General features: G+C 63.5%; 3 protein-coding genes across 4 annotated transcripts; all 3 read left to right on the top strand.

The window, feature by feature from the left end:
* Positions 1-134: 134 nt before the first annotated feature.
* Positions 135-2040, top strand: PYGO2 (pygopus family PHD finger 2). Its single transcript, XM_072358714.1, is given in 10 exon segments — positions 135-336; positions 672-721; positions 817-1128; positions 1130-1205; positions 1208-1368; positions 1370-1450; positions 1452-1784; positions 1786-1839; positions 1841-1858; positions 1860-2040. Coding segments are annotated over 10 exon segments (1239 nt in total). The 5' UTR covers positions 135-212; the 3' UTR covers positions 1890-2040.
* Positions 2041-2336: 296 nt separating this feature from the next.
* PBXIP1 (PBX homeobox interacting protein 1) lies at positions 2337-6658 on the top strand. Its single transcript, XM_072358713.1, is given in 26 exon segments — positions 2337-2469; positions 3205-3279; positions 3357-3399; positions 3402-3574; positions 3646-3765; positions 3767-3800; positions 3890-3906; positions 3908-3991; positions 3993-4082; positions 4085-4115; positions 4228-4251; positions 4341-4408; positions 4500-4514; positions 4516-4593; positions 4595-4624; positions 4703-4762; positions 4764-4913; positions 4915-4953; positions 4955-5137; positions 5140-5199; positions 5271-5412; positions 5415-5546; positions 5549-5604; positions 5606-5644; positions 5646-5803; positions 6585-6658. Coding segments are annotated over 25 exon segments (1944 nt in total). The 5' UTR covers positions 2337-2469; positions 3205-3219; the 3' UTR covers positions 6643-6658.
* A 506-nt stretch (positions 6659-7164) lies between these two features.
* PMVK (phosphomevalonate kinase) lies at positions 7165-10788 on the top strand. 2 transcript variants are annotated; one of them, XM_072358655.1, is made up of 5 exons: positions 7165-7270; positions 7367-7430; positions 8625-8777; positions 8845-8974; positions 10403-10788. In XM_072358655.1, the coding sequence occupies exons 1-5, from the start codon at positions 7188-7190 to the stop codon at positions 10537-10539; spliced, it is 567 nt and encodes a 188-aa protein (XP_072214756.1). In that variant the 5' UTR covers positions 7165-7187; the 3' UTR covers positions 10540-10788. The 2 variants fall into 2 exon arrangements, with proteins under 2 accessions (XP_072214756.1, XP_072214757.1); XM_072358656.1 differs by lacking the exon at positions 7367-7430 and having other exon boundaries at positions 7171-7270.
* The last annotated feature ends 462 nt before the right edge of the window (positions 10789-11250 follow it).

Raw genomic sequence — 11250 nt, 5'->3', positions numbered from 1 at the left:
CCCCTTGGGGCGCTGCCTGTGGTTCCTCCCACTTCTCCCCCCTAATGCGCCGCGCACGTGGTTCGCCCCACGCCCCGCCCCTCGAGCAGCGATTGGTCCCGGAGTAACTTCCGGTTTCGGAGTGACTTCCTGTCCCGAAGTGACTTCCGCTTCCGGCGCGCCGTGCGAAGGAGCCGCGGCGGGGCCATGGCGCCGCGCCGGCTGTGAAGGCCATGGCGGCTCCGCACGGAGAGAAGCTGGAGGGAGCCGTCCCGGCCCCGCCGCCCCCTCCGGGGCCTCCGCATCCCTCGGGCAGCGCCTCCGTCGGCGGGCCCGGCAGGAAGCAGGGGAAGGCAGGTGAGCGCAGGGCGACGGGAGCGGGCGGGTCGGACCGGCGGCTGTCCCGGACCGGACTCGGTCCCGGAGCTGACCCGGCTGTCCCGGAACTGACCCGGTCCCGGTGCTGACCCGGCGGTCCCGGTGCTGACCCGGCTGGCCCGGACCGGACCCGGTCTCGGTGCTGACCCGGTCCCGGAGCTGACCCGGTCGTCCCGGAGCTGACCCGGTCCTGGAGCTGGCCCGGTCCCGGAGCTGACCCGGCGGTCCCGGTGCTGATCCGATCGTCCCGGTGCTGACCCGGTCCCGGTGCTGACCCGGTCTTGGAGCTGACCCGGTCCCGCCTCTCCCCGCAGGTCTGCAGATGAAAAGCCCCGAGAAGAAGCGGCGGAAATCCAACACTCAGGTACGGGAGGGGCGAGAGAACCGCAGGTTCCGGGCCGCCTTTACAACGGGCGGTACCGGAACCGCGGCTCTGACCGGTACCGTTTAACCCCGCAGGGTCCGGCTTATTCCCACCTATCGGAGTTCGCTCCTCCTCCCACCCCTATGGTGGATCATTTGGTGGCTTCCAACCCGTTCGAGGATGATTTCGGGGCTCCCAAAGTGGGGGCTGCGGCCGCCCCTTTCTTGGGCAGCCCGGTTCCTTTCGGTGGCTTCCGTATGCAGGGGGGGGGAATGGCGCCGCAGGTCCCACCCGGTTACGGTGGGGGTCCGCAGCCCATCAGGAGGCAGCCTCCCCCCTTCGGCCCAGGGCAGATGGCTCCGGCTTTTGGCATGCCCCCCCAGAACCCGGCTTACGTCCAACCCGGCCCCTATGAGCTTCCCAGGGCAGCCCTTCAACAACCCCCCCCTCGGACAGAACTTCAGCCCTCCTACAGGCAGCTTATGCAGGGCTTCGGGCCTATGATGTCCCCCACTATGGGGCAGCCTCCTCGGGGGGATATGGGCCCCGGGCCGGCTCTGAACCCCCCCGGCGGGCCGGCTATGGCTCAGCGCTTCAGCCAACCCAGCAACCTCTTTGCACAGTCCCCCATGCAGCGCCCCGGGCAGAAACATGCCCCCCCTTCCCCCCAACACCAGCCCTTTTCCCGGGGCAGATCCCGGTTTCCCCTCTGGTGGAGAGGGAGGGGGCTAAAAACCTGAACCCCCCACCCAGCACCTTCCCTCCAGAGCAGCACTCGGGCTCCCCGGCTGCCGTTAACGGGGCTCAGCCCAGCTTTGCCCCCACCAATACCAGCCGTGGTGGGGGCACCCCCGAAGCCAACAGCCTCCCACCCCCCAATAAAGCAGCTTCCAGCACGGGGCACCAACCCCCCCCAGGTCTGGTGTATCCATGCGGGGCTTGTCGTAACGAGGTGAACGATGACCAAGATGCCATCCTATGTGAAGCCTCGTGTCAGAAATGGTTCCACCGGGAGTGCACGGGGATGACAGAGAACGCCTACGGGCTGCTCACCACCGAGGCCATCCGCCGTTTGGGCCTGTGATTTCTGCTTGAAGACCAAGGAGATCCAATCTGTGTTACGTCCGTGAGGGCATGGGGACAGCTGGTGGCTGCCAACGATGGCTGATTGATGCCCCCCCCCTCCCCCTCCAATTGCGCCGTTTTAGGACCAAAACCCCCTTTTGTAACCATGGGACCCACAAGAACCGGATGGCACCGATGACGTTCCCCACCATGGTGGACTCTGGATGGATTTGGGGGGGGGGGGGGGTCTCCACGGTGGCTGAGCCTTCCTTATGCCCGCGGGGTGGGCTCTGTGTGATGCCCAGCCCCAGTGTCCGCCCCCCCCCCCCCCCCCCCCCCCCGGTCCGGTGTCTCCCTCCCTGAGCTCGGTGCGGTCCCCCCCCCCCCCCATTTCTCCCTACCACCGCCCCCCGATTTTAGCAGATCGTTAATGGAAACTTTTGTATCGTCGCTATAAAACTCTGAAACCGGCGTGTCCGTCTTTGCATCCGTTGCCGTCCGCTCCCCTCCCCGCCCCCCCCCCCCCCCCCCCCCCCCCCATCCTGCCGGTGCCCGCCCCTTCGGGCCGCCTCTACCATTGGCTGCATTCATCACGTGCACTCCCCGTCCCGAGGGCGGTGACCGGCACCGGGAGAAAGTTACGGAACGGGACCGGGTCCGGCTGCGTCTCGGAGCGGCTCCAGGTACCGCCCGCCCCAGCATCGTTCCGTTCTATCCCACCCCATCCCGTTGGGGACGGGCAGCCCTCTAGGATGCGTGCACGTCGGACCAGACCCCCCCCATACACACATACACACACAGACCCCCCCCCATATACACACACAGACCCCCCCCCGGCCATTTTGGGGTGCCGCAGGTCTCGGTTCCGGATGGCAGATGGCCCCGTACCCCCTTTACCCCCCACCCCGGAGCGCTGCTCTAAGTGCCGCCGCTTCCTTCCTGCGGGGCCCCGCGCACCTGCCGGCGGCATCACCAAGGCTAAAAATACCGCGGTGGTAACCCGGGGGGGGGACGGGGGGGTGATAATGGGGCTGGGGGCGGGGATGGGGGGGTGGGGGGGGCGGTGCCTGCACAGCTGTGCGGGGAATGTGCAGAATCCGCGGGCACCGCGACCGCCCCGTGCCCGGTCTCAACGAGTTGCCGGTACCGGAGCTGGGAGGGAAAAGCGCTGCCGGGGGTTGATCTCTATTAACGGGGAGGGGGGGGGGGGGTCCAACACCAGGCGGTTCGGTGGGTCCGCGGTGCTGCTACCCGTTGCCCTTTGCTCTAAGCTCGTCAATTCGCTTTGCCAGGCAAATGAGCTCGGAGCGGGGACGGGTTGAGGTCTGTCCGTCCGTCCTGCGTGTGTCTGTGTTGTCTATTTCTGTGTCTGTCCTTCCGTGCGTCCATCTGTCCGTCCGTGTCCCGTCTCCTCGCAGGGGGGACCCGCAGCCATGGCACAGAAATCGGACTCCCGGGACTCGGATAACAGCTGGGTGCTGACGGGCACTGAGGTGAGGAGTGGGGGCCGGGATGGGGGATAAAGAGGGGGGTGGGATCGGGGGTCCCAATGGCTGCATGTCATCCCCAGGGGCTGCCTGTGGACACGGTTGGACCGGAGAGGGATTCAGCCTCCATGAGGATGAGGAGGAAGGGGAGGAGGAAGGCACCCCGGATGCGGGCACAGACACGTGGGGAGGGGGCAGCACTGGGGTCCCCAGTACCGGGCTCACCTCCGGCCTCTGCCCCTCCGCAGCTGATGGCAGTGAGGATGGAGCCGCCTCCCTGGGTGTAAAACAGCATCCTGAGGTCAGCGGGGAAACGGTGGGGCTGGGGGGAGGGATGGGGGGGATGCGTGACCCCAAGCCTTGTGTTCTCAGGGTACAGAGGAACACTCGGATCCCGGTACCGGCACGGAGCTCCCTACGGCCGGCCCTACAGAGCTCAGCACCGCGGAGAGCTGGGAGGAGAAACAGCGCGATGCTGCTGGGACCGGGACCAGAACCGGGACCACGAACTGAGGGCCGAACTGCAGGTCAGCACCGCGTGGGTTCCAAGGGGGGGGACACCGAGCATCAGCTCCGGTCTGTGGGCTCTCCCAGCAGCTCCCCATCCCCCCCCCAGGGCCGCTGTTGGAGGAGGGGGAGCTGCACCAGCAGCGATGACGACGTGGAGGGGCTGCGGCGTCGGCAGGTCCAACAGCCCCGTGCTGGGACCCCCCCCCCTCCCTCCAGCCCCCATCCCACGCCGTGTGATGCAGGATGAAGGCAACGAGGAGGGGCTCAGCGCCAACAAGCTGCTGTTGGGGGCTCTGAGCGTTTGCTGGCTGTGGCTCTGCTGATCGTCTCTGGTGAGTTGGGGGGTCCTTGGGTTTGTGGGGGGGGGGGTCGGGGGTCCTGGGTTGGAAAGGGGGGGGGGGCAGGTGGAGGTCACCCTCATTGACTCTTTCATCTCCCTTCCAGGTGGTTTCTACGACGTGGCAGATGGTGAGCAGGCAGGGCTGTGCTGTGGGGCTGGGGGGGCTGCGCTCCATCTCACCATGCAGTGTGTCCCCCCCCCCCCCCCCCCCCACCAGGTCCTGTGGATGCGATGAGCCACGATGGGATGGACGTGGAGCAGGAAGCAGCATCCGACAATGGCAGCGTAAGGAGTGGGGCTACAAAGGGGCTGCTGCATCCTCAGCACACACAGAGCCGCATCCCAACCCCTTTCTGCCCTCCCCCCCCCCCCCCAGGACTCCCCACAGAAGCCCCCCCCTGGACGGCAGGGATGCTCACAGCATGCAGTCCATGAGCGTGCTGCTGGACCGCCTGGCCAAGGAGAACCAGGGACATCCGCCTGATGCAAGCTGAGCTGCAGGTGGGTGTACAACACTGCACCCCCCCACAGGGGCCTCCACCAAGCTCAGCCCTTTGACCCTTTGAACCCCCCCCCCAGGCCCACAAGGAAGAGCTGCAGGCGCTGCTGCAACAAAGCGAAGGTGCAGCAGCAGCAGCCGGGGGCGCAGCAACAGAGTTTGGCCAAGGAGAACGCCGAGCTCCGTGCAGCGTTGCAACGTGAGGCCGAGGCGCTGCGGGCTGCACGCTCTGAGCTGCAACGCCTGCAGGCTCGGGGGGGTCCCAGTGACCCCCAGCCCCATAAGGAGCAGCCCCCAAGGTCCCAGTGCTGCAGTGCATGGGGAGGGGGCCCCGGCACGAGGCTCGGCACCGTGGGCTGTTGGATTCGGTGCGGCACGAGCTGGCAGCTGCCCTGCAGAGAGCACAGGGTGCAGGGGGGCTGGAGGGGCTGATGGAGGAGCTGAAGGTGTTGGAGGAGCGCCTGAACAAGGAGCTGAACAAGGGGGCTGAGGCGTTCCCTGGGCATTGGAAAAAAGGGGGTTCAAGGCAGAAAAGAAGGAGAGGGGGTGGCACAAGAGGGATGGCCACCGCGAGAGGGTAAAGCTCATGGGCACGGCAAGGAGTCCTATGGCAAGGAGCCCTATGGCAAGGAACACCATGGCAAAGAGCCCTATGGCAAGGAACACCATGGCAAAGAGCCCTATAGCAAAGAGCCCTATAGCAAGGAGCCCTATAGCAAGGAGCCCTATAGCAAAGAGCCCTACAGCAAGGAGCCCTATAGCAAGGAGCACCGGCCCCACCGGGAGCACAGAGAGGCCAAGCTGGGGGGAAGTGGAACCGTGGCCCCCGGGAGCTCAGCCATTCCCGTCCCCCCCAGGGCTGCTCAGGGGTGACCGACTGCGCCCACAAAGAGGGTCGCGAGGCATTGGGGGCTGCATTGGAGCCGTGCAGAAGGCGCAGTTCCTGCAGCTGCTGGAGGGCTTCATGGGGCGGCTGGGCTGGGGGGGGGCACTTTGGAGGGGTGGCATCGAGGTTGGATGGTTGCCTTTGGGGCCGATGGGGTTTTTACCCACGACCGGAGGCGCTTCGTGGACTTTGTGGAGGAGGTGGAGGAGATGCTGGAGGACTTGGCACGGCGCGAGCGCGGCGATGAGGAGGCGGCCGATGGCTTCGAGGAGTTCGTGCTGCGGCACTATGCTGGGTGAGGGGGGGGTGGGGGAAGAGGGGGGGACCCCTGCACCTCTGGGACACCCCTCCTCTATGACCCCCCTCCCCCAGGTCCATCCAACCTCCATGACCCCCCCTCCTCCATGAACCCCCTCCCCCAGACCCCCTCTCCTCCATGATCCCCCCCTCTTCCATGATCCCCCTCCCCCACGTCTCCCCCCTACTCCATGACCCCCCCTCCTCCAGGTCCCCCCTCTCCCCCAGGTCCCCCCCCTTCTTCATGACCCCCCCTCCTCCATGAACCCCCTCCCCGAGGCCCCCCCTCCTCCATGACACCCCTCCCACAGGTCTCCCTCTACTCCATGACCCCCCTCCTCCAGGTTCCCCCCTTCCCCCAGCTCCCCCCCTCCTCCATGACCCCCATCCTCCATGATCCCCCCCTCCTCCATGATCCCCCTCCCCCACGTCTCCCCCTACTCCATGACCCCCCCTCCTCCAGGTCCCCCCTCTCCCCCAGGTCCCCCCCCTTCTTCATGACCCCCCCTCCTCCATAACCCCCCTCCCCCAGGTCCATCCCTCCTCCATGACCTCCTTCCCCTATGACCCCCCCCCAGACCCCCCCCATCCTCCATGACACCCCTCCCCCACGTCTCCTCCTACTCCATGACCCCCCCTCCTCCAGGTTCCCCCCTTCCCCCAGCTCCCCCCCTCCCCCAGCTCCCCCCCTCCTCCATGACCCCCATCCCCTACATCTCCCCCTCCTACACGACCCCCCTCCCCCAGGTCCCCCCCTCACCTCCCCTTTTATATTACAGCTCCGTTGGGAAGGAGCACGGCCGTAAAACCTGGAGGCAACACGGGGGAGGCAGATAGAGCCATGGGGGGGGGGGGGGGGGACCTGCTGACCTCCTCCTCCCCTCCCTCCCACCACCGCCATGGGCTGTGTCTGGGGGTCCAGGGGCTGATGTGCCCCCCCCTCCATGAGTGATGCACTGTGTGATGCTGCTGCACTGCTGTAGATGCAATAAAATCACCGCTGGGCTGAGCTGTGCCTGGTGGGAGGGGAAATGGGTGTTGGGCGGTGGATGTGGAGGGTGCTGGGGGGGTGTGCTATGGGGAAAAGGGGGGAGCTGGAGGTTGGGGAAGGGGCTGCTGGGGGGGCGGTGTGGGAGCTGCCGTGCCCCTCGGGCTTGCAGTGCCGTCCGCCCACCAGCAGGGGGCGCTACAACGCGATGGGGGCGGAGCCAAACTTAGCCCCGCCCCCCACAGTGGGCCGTACCACCGCGCTGCCACGGGGGGGGGGAGGGAGGGTTGGATGGAGCGATGCGGGCGGGGCGGTTCCGTTCCCTCCGCGCATTGGATCGGAGCGGGGCGGTACCGGGTGGCGCGGGGGGTGTGACCGGGAGGGGCGGGCGGGGATGGCGGAACCTCGCGCGGTGCTGCTGCTGAGCGGCAAAAGGAAATCGGGGAAGGATTTCGTGGCGGAGGAGATTCAGAACCGGTACCGGGATGGGACGGGGGGGCGGTACCGGGATAACGGGTAGGGTGGGGGGGGGGGGGAGGTACCGTTATGGTGCCGCTGATCGCTCCCCCGTAGGTTGGGCCCCGATGTGTGCACCGTGCTGCGCCTGTCCGCACCCCTGAAGGAGCAATACGCGCAGGTACGGCTGTGCTGTGCCATCATCTCCTATTGCTTTCCTATGCCATGTGCCATGCTGTGCCATGCTATGCTGTGCCATGCCATCAGCTCCCATTGCTCTGCTGTGCTCTGTGCCATGCTGTGCCATGCCATCATCTCCTATTGCTCTGCTATGCCATGTGCCATGCTGTGCTGTGCCATCGTCTCCCATTGCTTTCCTATGCCATGTGCCATGCTGTGCCATGCCATCATCTCCTATTGCTTTCCTATGCCATGTGCCATGCTGTGCTGTGCCATCATCTCCTATTGCTTTCCTATGCCATGTGCTATGCTGTGCCATGCCATCATCTCCCATTGCTCTGCTGTGCTCTGTGCTATGCTGTGCCATGCCATCATCTCCTATTGCTCTGCTATGCCATGTGCCATGCTGTGCTGTGCCATCATCTCCCATTGCTTTCCTATGCCATGTGCCATGCTGTGCTGTGCCATCATCTCCTATTGCTTTCCTATGCCATGTGCTATGCTGTGCCATGCCATCATCTCCCATTGCTCTGCTGTGCCCTGTGCTATGCTGTGCTGTGCCATCATCTCCCATTGCTCTGCTATGCCATGTGCCATGCCATGCTATGCCATCAGCTCCCATTGCTTTCCTATGCCATGTGCCATGCTATGCTGTGCCATCATCTCCTATTGCTCTGCTATGCTCTGTGCCATGCTGTGCTGTGCCATGCCTTGCCATCATCTCCCATGCTCTGCTGTGCTCTGTGCCACTCTGTGCCATGATCTAACATGCTGTGCCATGTCATGCTGTCATCTCCCATGCATTGCTCTGCTCTGTGCCTTGCTGTGCCATGCCATCATCTCCTATTGCTCTCCTATGCTCTGTGCCATGCTATGCTGTGCCATGCTATGCTGTGCCATGCTATGCTTCGCCACGATCTCCCATTGCTCTGCTGTGTTCTGTGCCATGCTGTGTCATGCTGTGCCATCACCTCCCATTGCTCTGCTGTGCTCTGTGCCATGCTATGCTGTGCCATGATCTACCATGCTGTGCCATGCCATGCCATGACCTCCCATGCTCTGCTATGCTCTGTGCCACCACCATGCCAAGCCACCATCTACCACCCTGCACTATGCTGTGCCGTGCCATGTCACAAAGTGCCCCACACCATTCCTTACCCCACATCTATGCCTCACTCCTGCCCTCTCCCTTTAGGAGCACGGCCTGGACTTCCAGAGGCTCCTGGATGCCAGCGCCTACAAGGAACGGTATCGGCAGGACATGATCCGATGGGGGGAGGAGAAGCGCCGCGCCGACCCCGGGTTCTTCTGCCGTGCTGCAGTGCAGGGAGCAGCACAGCCGGTGTGGGTGAGCAGGGATGGGTATGGGGGGCTTGGGGGGGCTCAGGGTGGGTGCTGACCCTGCTTGTGTGCAGGTGGTGAGTGATACACGGCGCCTCTCGGATGTGGAGTGGTTCCGGGATGCTTATGGGGCCGCGGTGCTGACTGTGCGTGTGATGGCCAGCGAGGAGACGAGGAGGAAGAGGAGTTGGGTCTTTGTGGCTGGTGAGTGAGAGCAGCTTCCTGCTGTGCTGGCACCGTGGGGCCCTGTGGCATGGCTGTCCCCTGTCCCTATAGCCGTCTCCGTCCCTATAGCCATCCCCCATCCCTATAGCCATCTCCTGTCCATATAACCATACCCTGTCTCTATAGTCATCCCCTGTCCCTATAGCCATCCCCCATCCCTATAGCCATCTCCTGTCCATATAGCCATACCCTGTCCCTATAGCCGTCTCCTGTCCCTATAATACCCTGTCCCTATAGCCGTCTCCGTCCCTATAGCCATCCCCCATCCCTATAGCCATCTCCTGTCCATATAACCATACCCTGTCTCTATAGTCATCCCCTGTCCCTATAGCCATCCCCCATCCCTATAGCCATCTCCTGTCCATATAGCCATACCCTGTCCCTATAGCCGTCTCCGTCCCTATAGCCATCCCCCGTCCCTATAGCCATCTCCTGTCCATATAGCCATACCCTGTCCCTATAGCCGTCTCCTGTCCCTATAGCCATCCCCCATCCCTATAGCCATCTCCTGTCCATATAACCATACCCTGTCTCTATAGTCATCCCCTGTCCCTATAGCCATCCCCCATCCCTATAGCCATCTCCTGTCCATATAACCATACCCTGTCTCTATAGTCATCCCCTGTCCCTATAGCCATCCCCCATCCCTATAGCCATCTCCTGTCCATATAGCCATACCCTGTCCCTATAGCCGTCTCCTGTCCCTATAGCCATCCCCCATCCCTATAGCCATCTCCTGTCCATATAACCATACCCTGTCTCTATAGTCATCCCCTGTCCCTATAGCCATCCCCCATCCCTATAGCCATCTCCTGTCCATATAACCATACCCTGTCTCTATAGTCATCCCCTGTCCCTATAGCCATCCCCCATCCCTATAGCCATCTCCTGTCCATATAGCCATACCCTGTCCCTATAGCCGTCTCCTGTCCCTATAGCCATCCCCTGTCCCTGTAGCCATCCCCCATCCCTATAGCCATCTCCTGTCCATATAACCATTCCCCATCCCTATAGCCATACCCTGTCCCTATAGCCATCCCTTGTCCCTATAGCTGTCCCCTGTGCCCATAGCCATCCCTTATCCCCACTGCCTGTCTCTATAGCTATCCCATGTCCTTATAATTGTCCCCTATCCCTACTGCAGTCTCCTGTCCTTATAGCAATCCTCTGTTCCCTCTGACATCCCCTGTCTGCTCTGACATCCCCTATCCCTATAGCCATCCCCTGTCCGCTCTGACATCCCCTGTCCCGTCTAACATCCCTTATCCCTTCTGCCATCCCCCATCCCTATAGCCATCCCCTATCCTCACTGCCATCCCATCCCTATATCCATCCCCTGTCTCTGCTGCTGTCCCCTGTCCCTATAGCTGTCCCTTGTCCAATTCTGGGGGCTCTGCTCCTCCCCAGGGGTGGACGACGCTGAGTCCGAGTGCGGCCTGGACCAAGGGGTGTCCTTTGATTGGGTGATCACCAACGATGGGGACGAGGCAGCCCTGGCTTCCCAGCTGGAGGACCTGCTGCAGGACGTCCGCAGCCACCTCTAGAAGTGGGATGGGGATGGAAAGGACGTGGGGACCTCATCCATCCCGGGGGCTTCACCCTTTGTGGGGTCTCATGGGATAATGGTGCTGGGGAAGGTGGAGACCCCCCCCAAGAACTTCCATGCGCAGAGGCTGTGCCTTCCTGCAGGAGTGGGGCTTGCTGCTGCTCAGGGATCCTGAACCACAGCATGGGGACAGTGCCCCGTATCCCCCCCATGCGGTGCCTCCAAATAAAGCTCTGATGCTGAACAACGCGCGGGGTCCGCATCTCCTTCTCGTTGCGGGGTCAGCTCTGCCCTTCTGATGGAGCTCTCCACCCGATGGGGGGGACGTGAGGTGCATTTCATACCAGCATCCTAGAGCCGGGTGCTCTCTGATGTGCTGTCATCCGTTTCCTGCCACGGATTAACAGCGTCCGAAGCAAACAGCCCCTGCCTTAACACTGTGTGTATCCAGCTGGGCTCCTGCAGAGATGAGCATCGCTCCAGGGGATGGGTGGGCAAGAGGGGAGTCAGAGACCCTATGGGGTCTGCAGACGGCACACGGAGGAGATGTGGAGCTGCTGGGAGCCAGCTTGACCCCGTGTCCCCCTCCCCATCATTACTGTGCCCCGGTCCAAACAGAGCGCAAGGGGTGACCCGACCCCATCCGGTCTCCACCGGCTCCAGCTGCTGCCGTAATCCCCAACCTCTGCTCGGTGCCCTAAGGAGATTA

Source organism: Excalfactoria chinensis, chromosome 32 (genome assembly GCF_039878825.1).
Source record: "Excalfactoria chinensis isolate bCotChi1 chromosome 32, bCotChi1.hap2, whole genome shotgun sequence".
NCBI lineage: Eukaryota > Metazoa > Chordata > Aves > Galliformes > Phasianidae > Excalfactoria > Excalfactoria chinensis.
The sequence above is the reverse complement of the archived record's forward strand: the minus strand, read 5'-3'. Positions and strand labels throughout refer to the sequence as shown.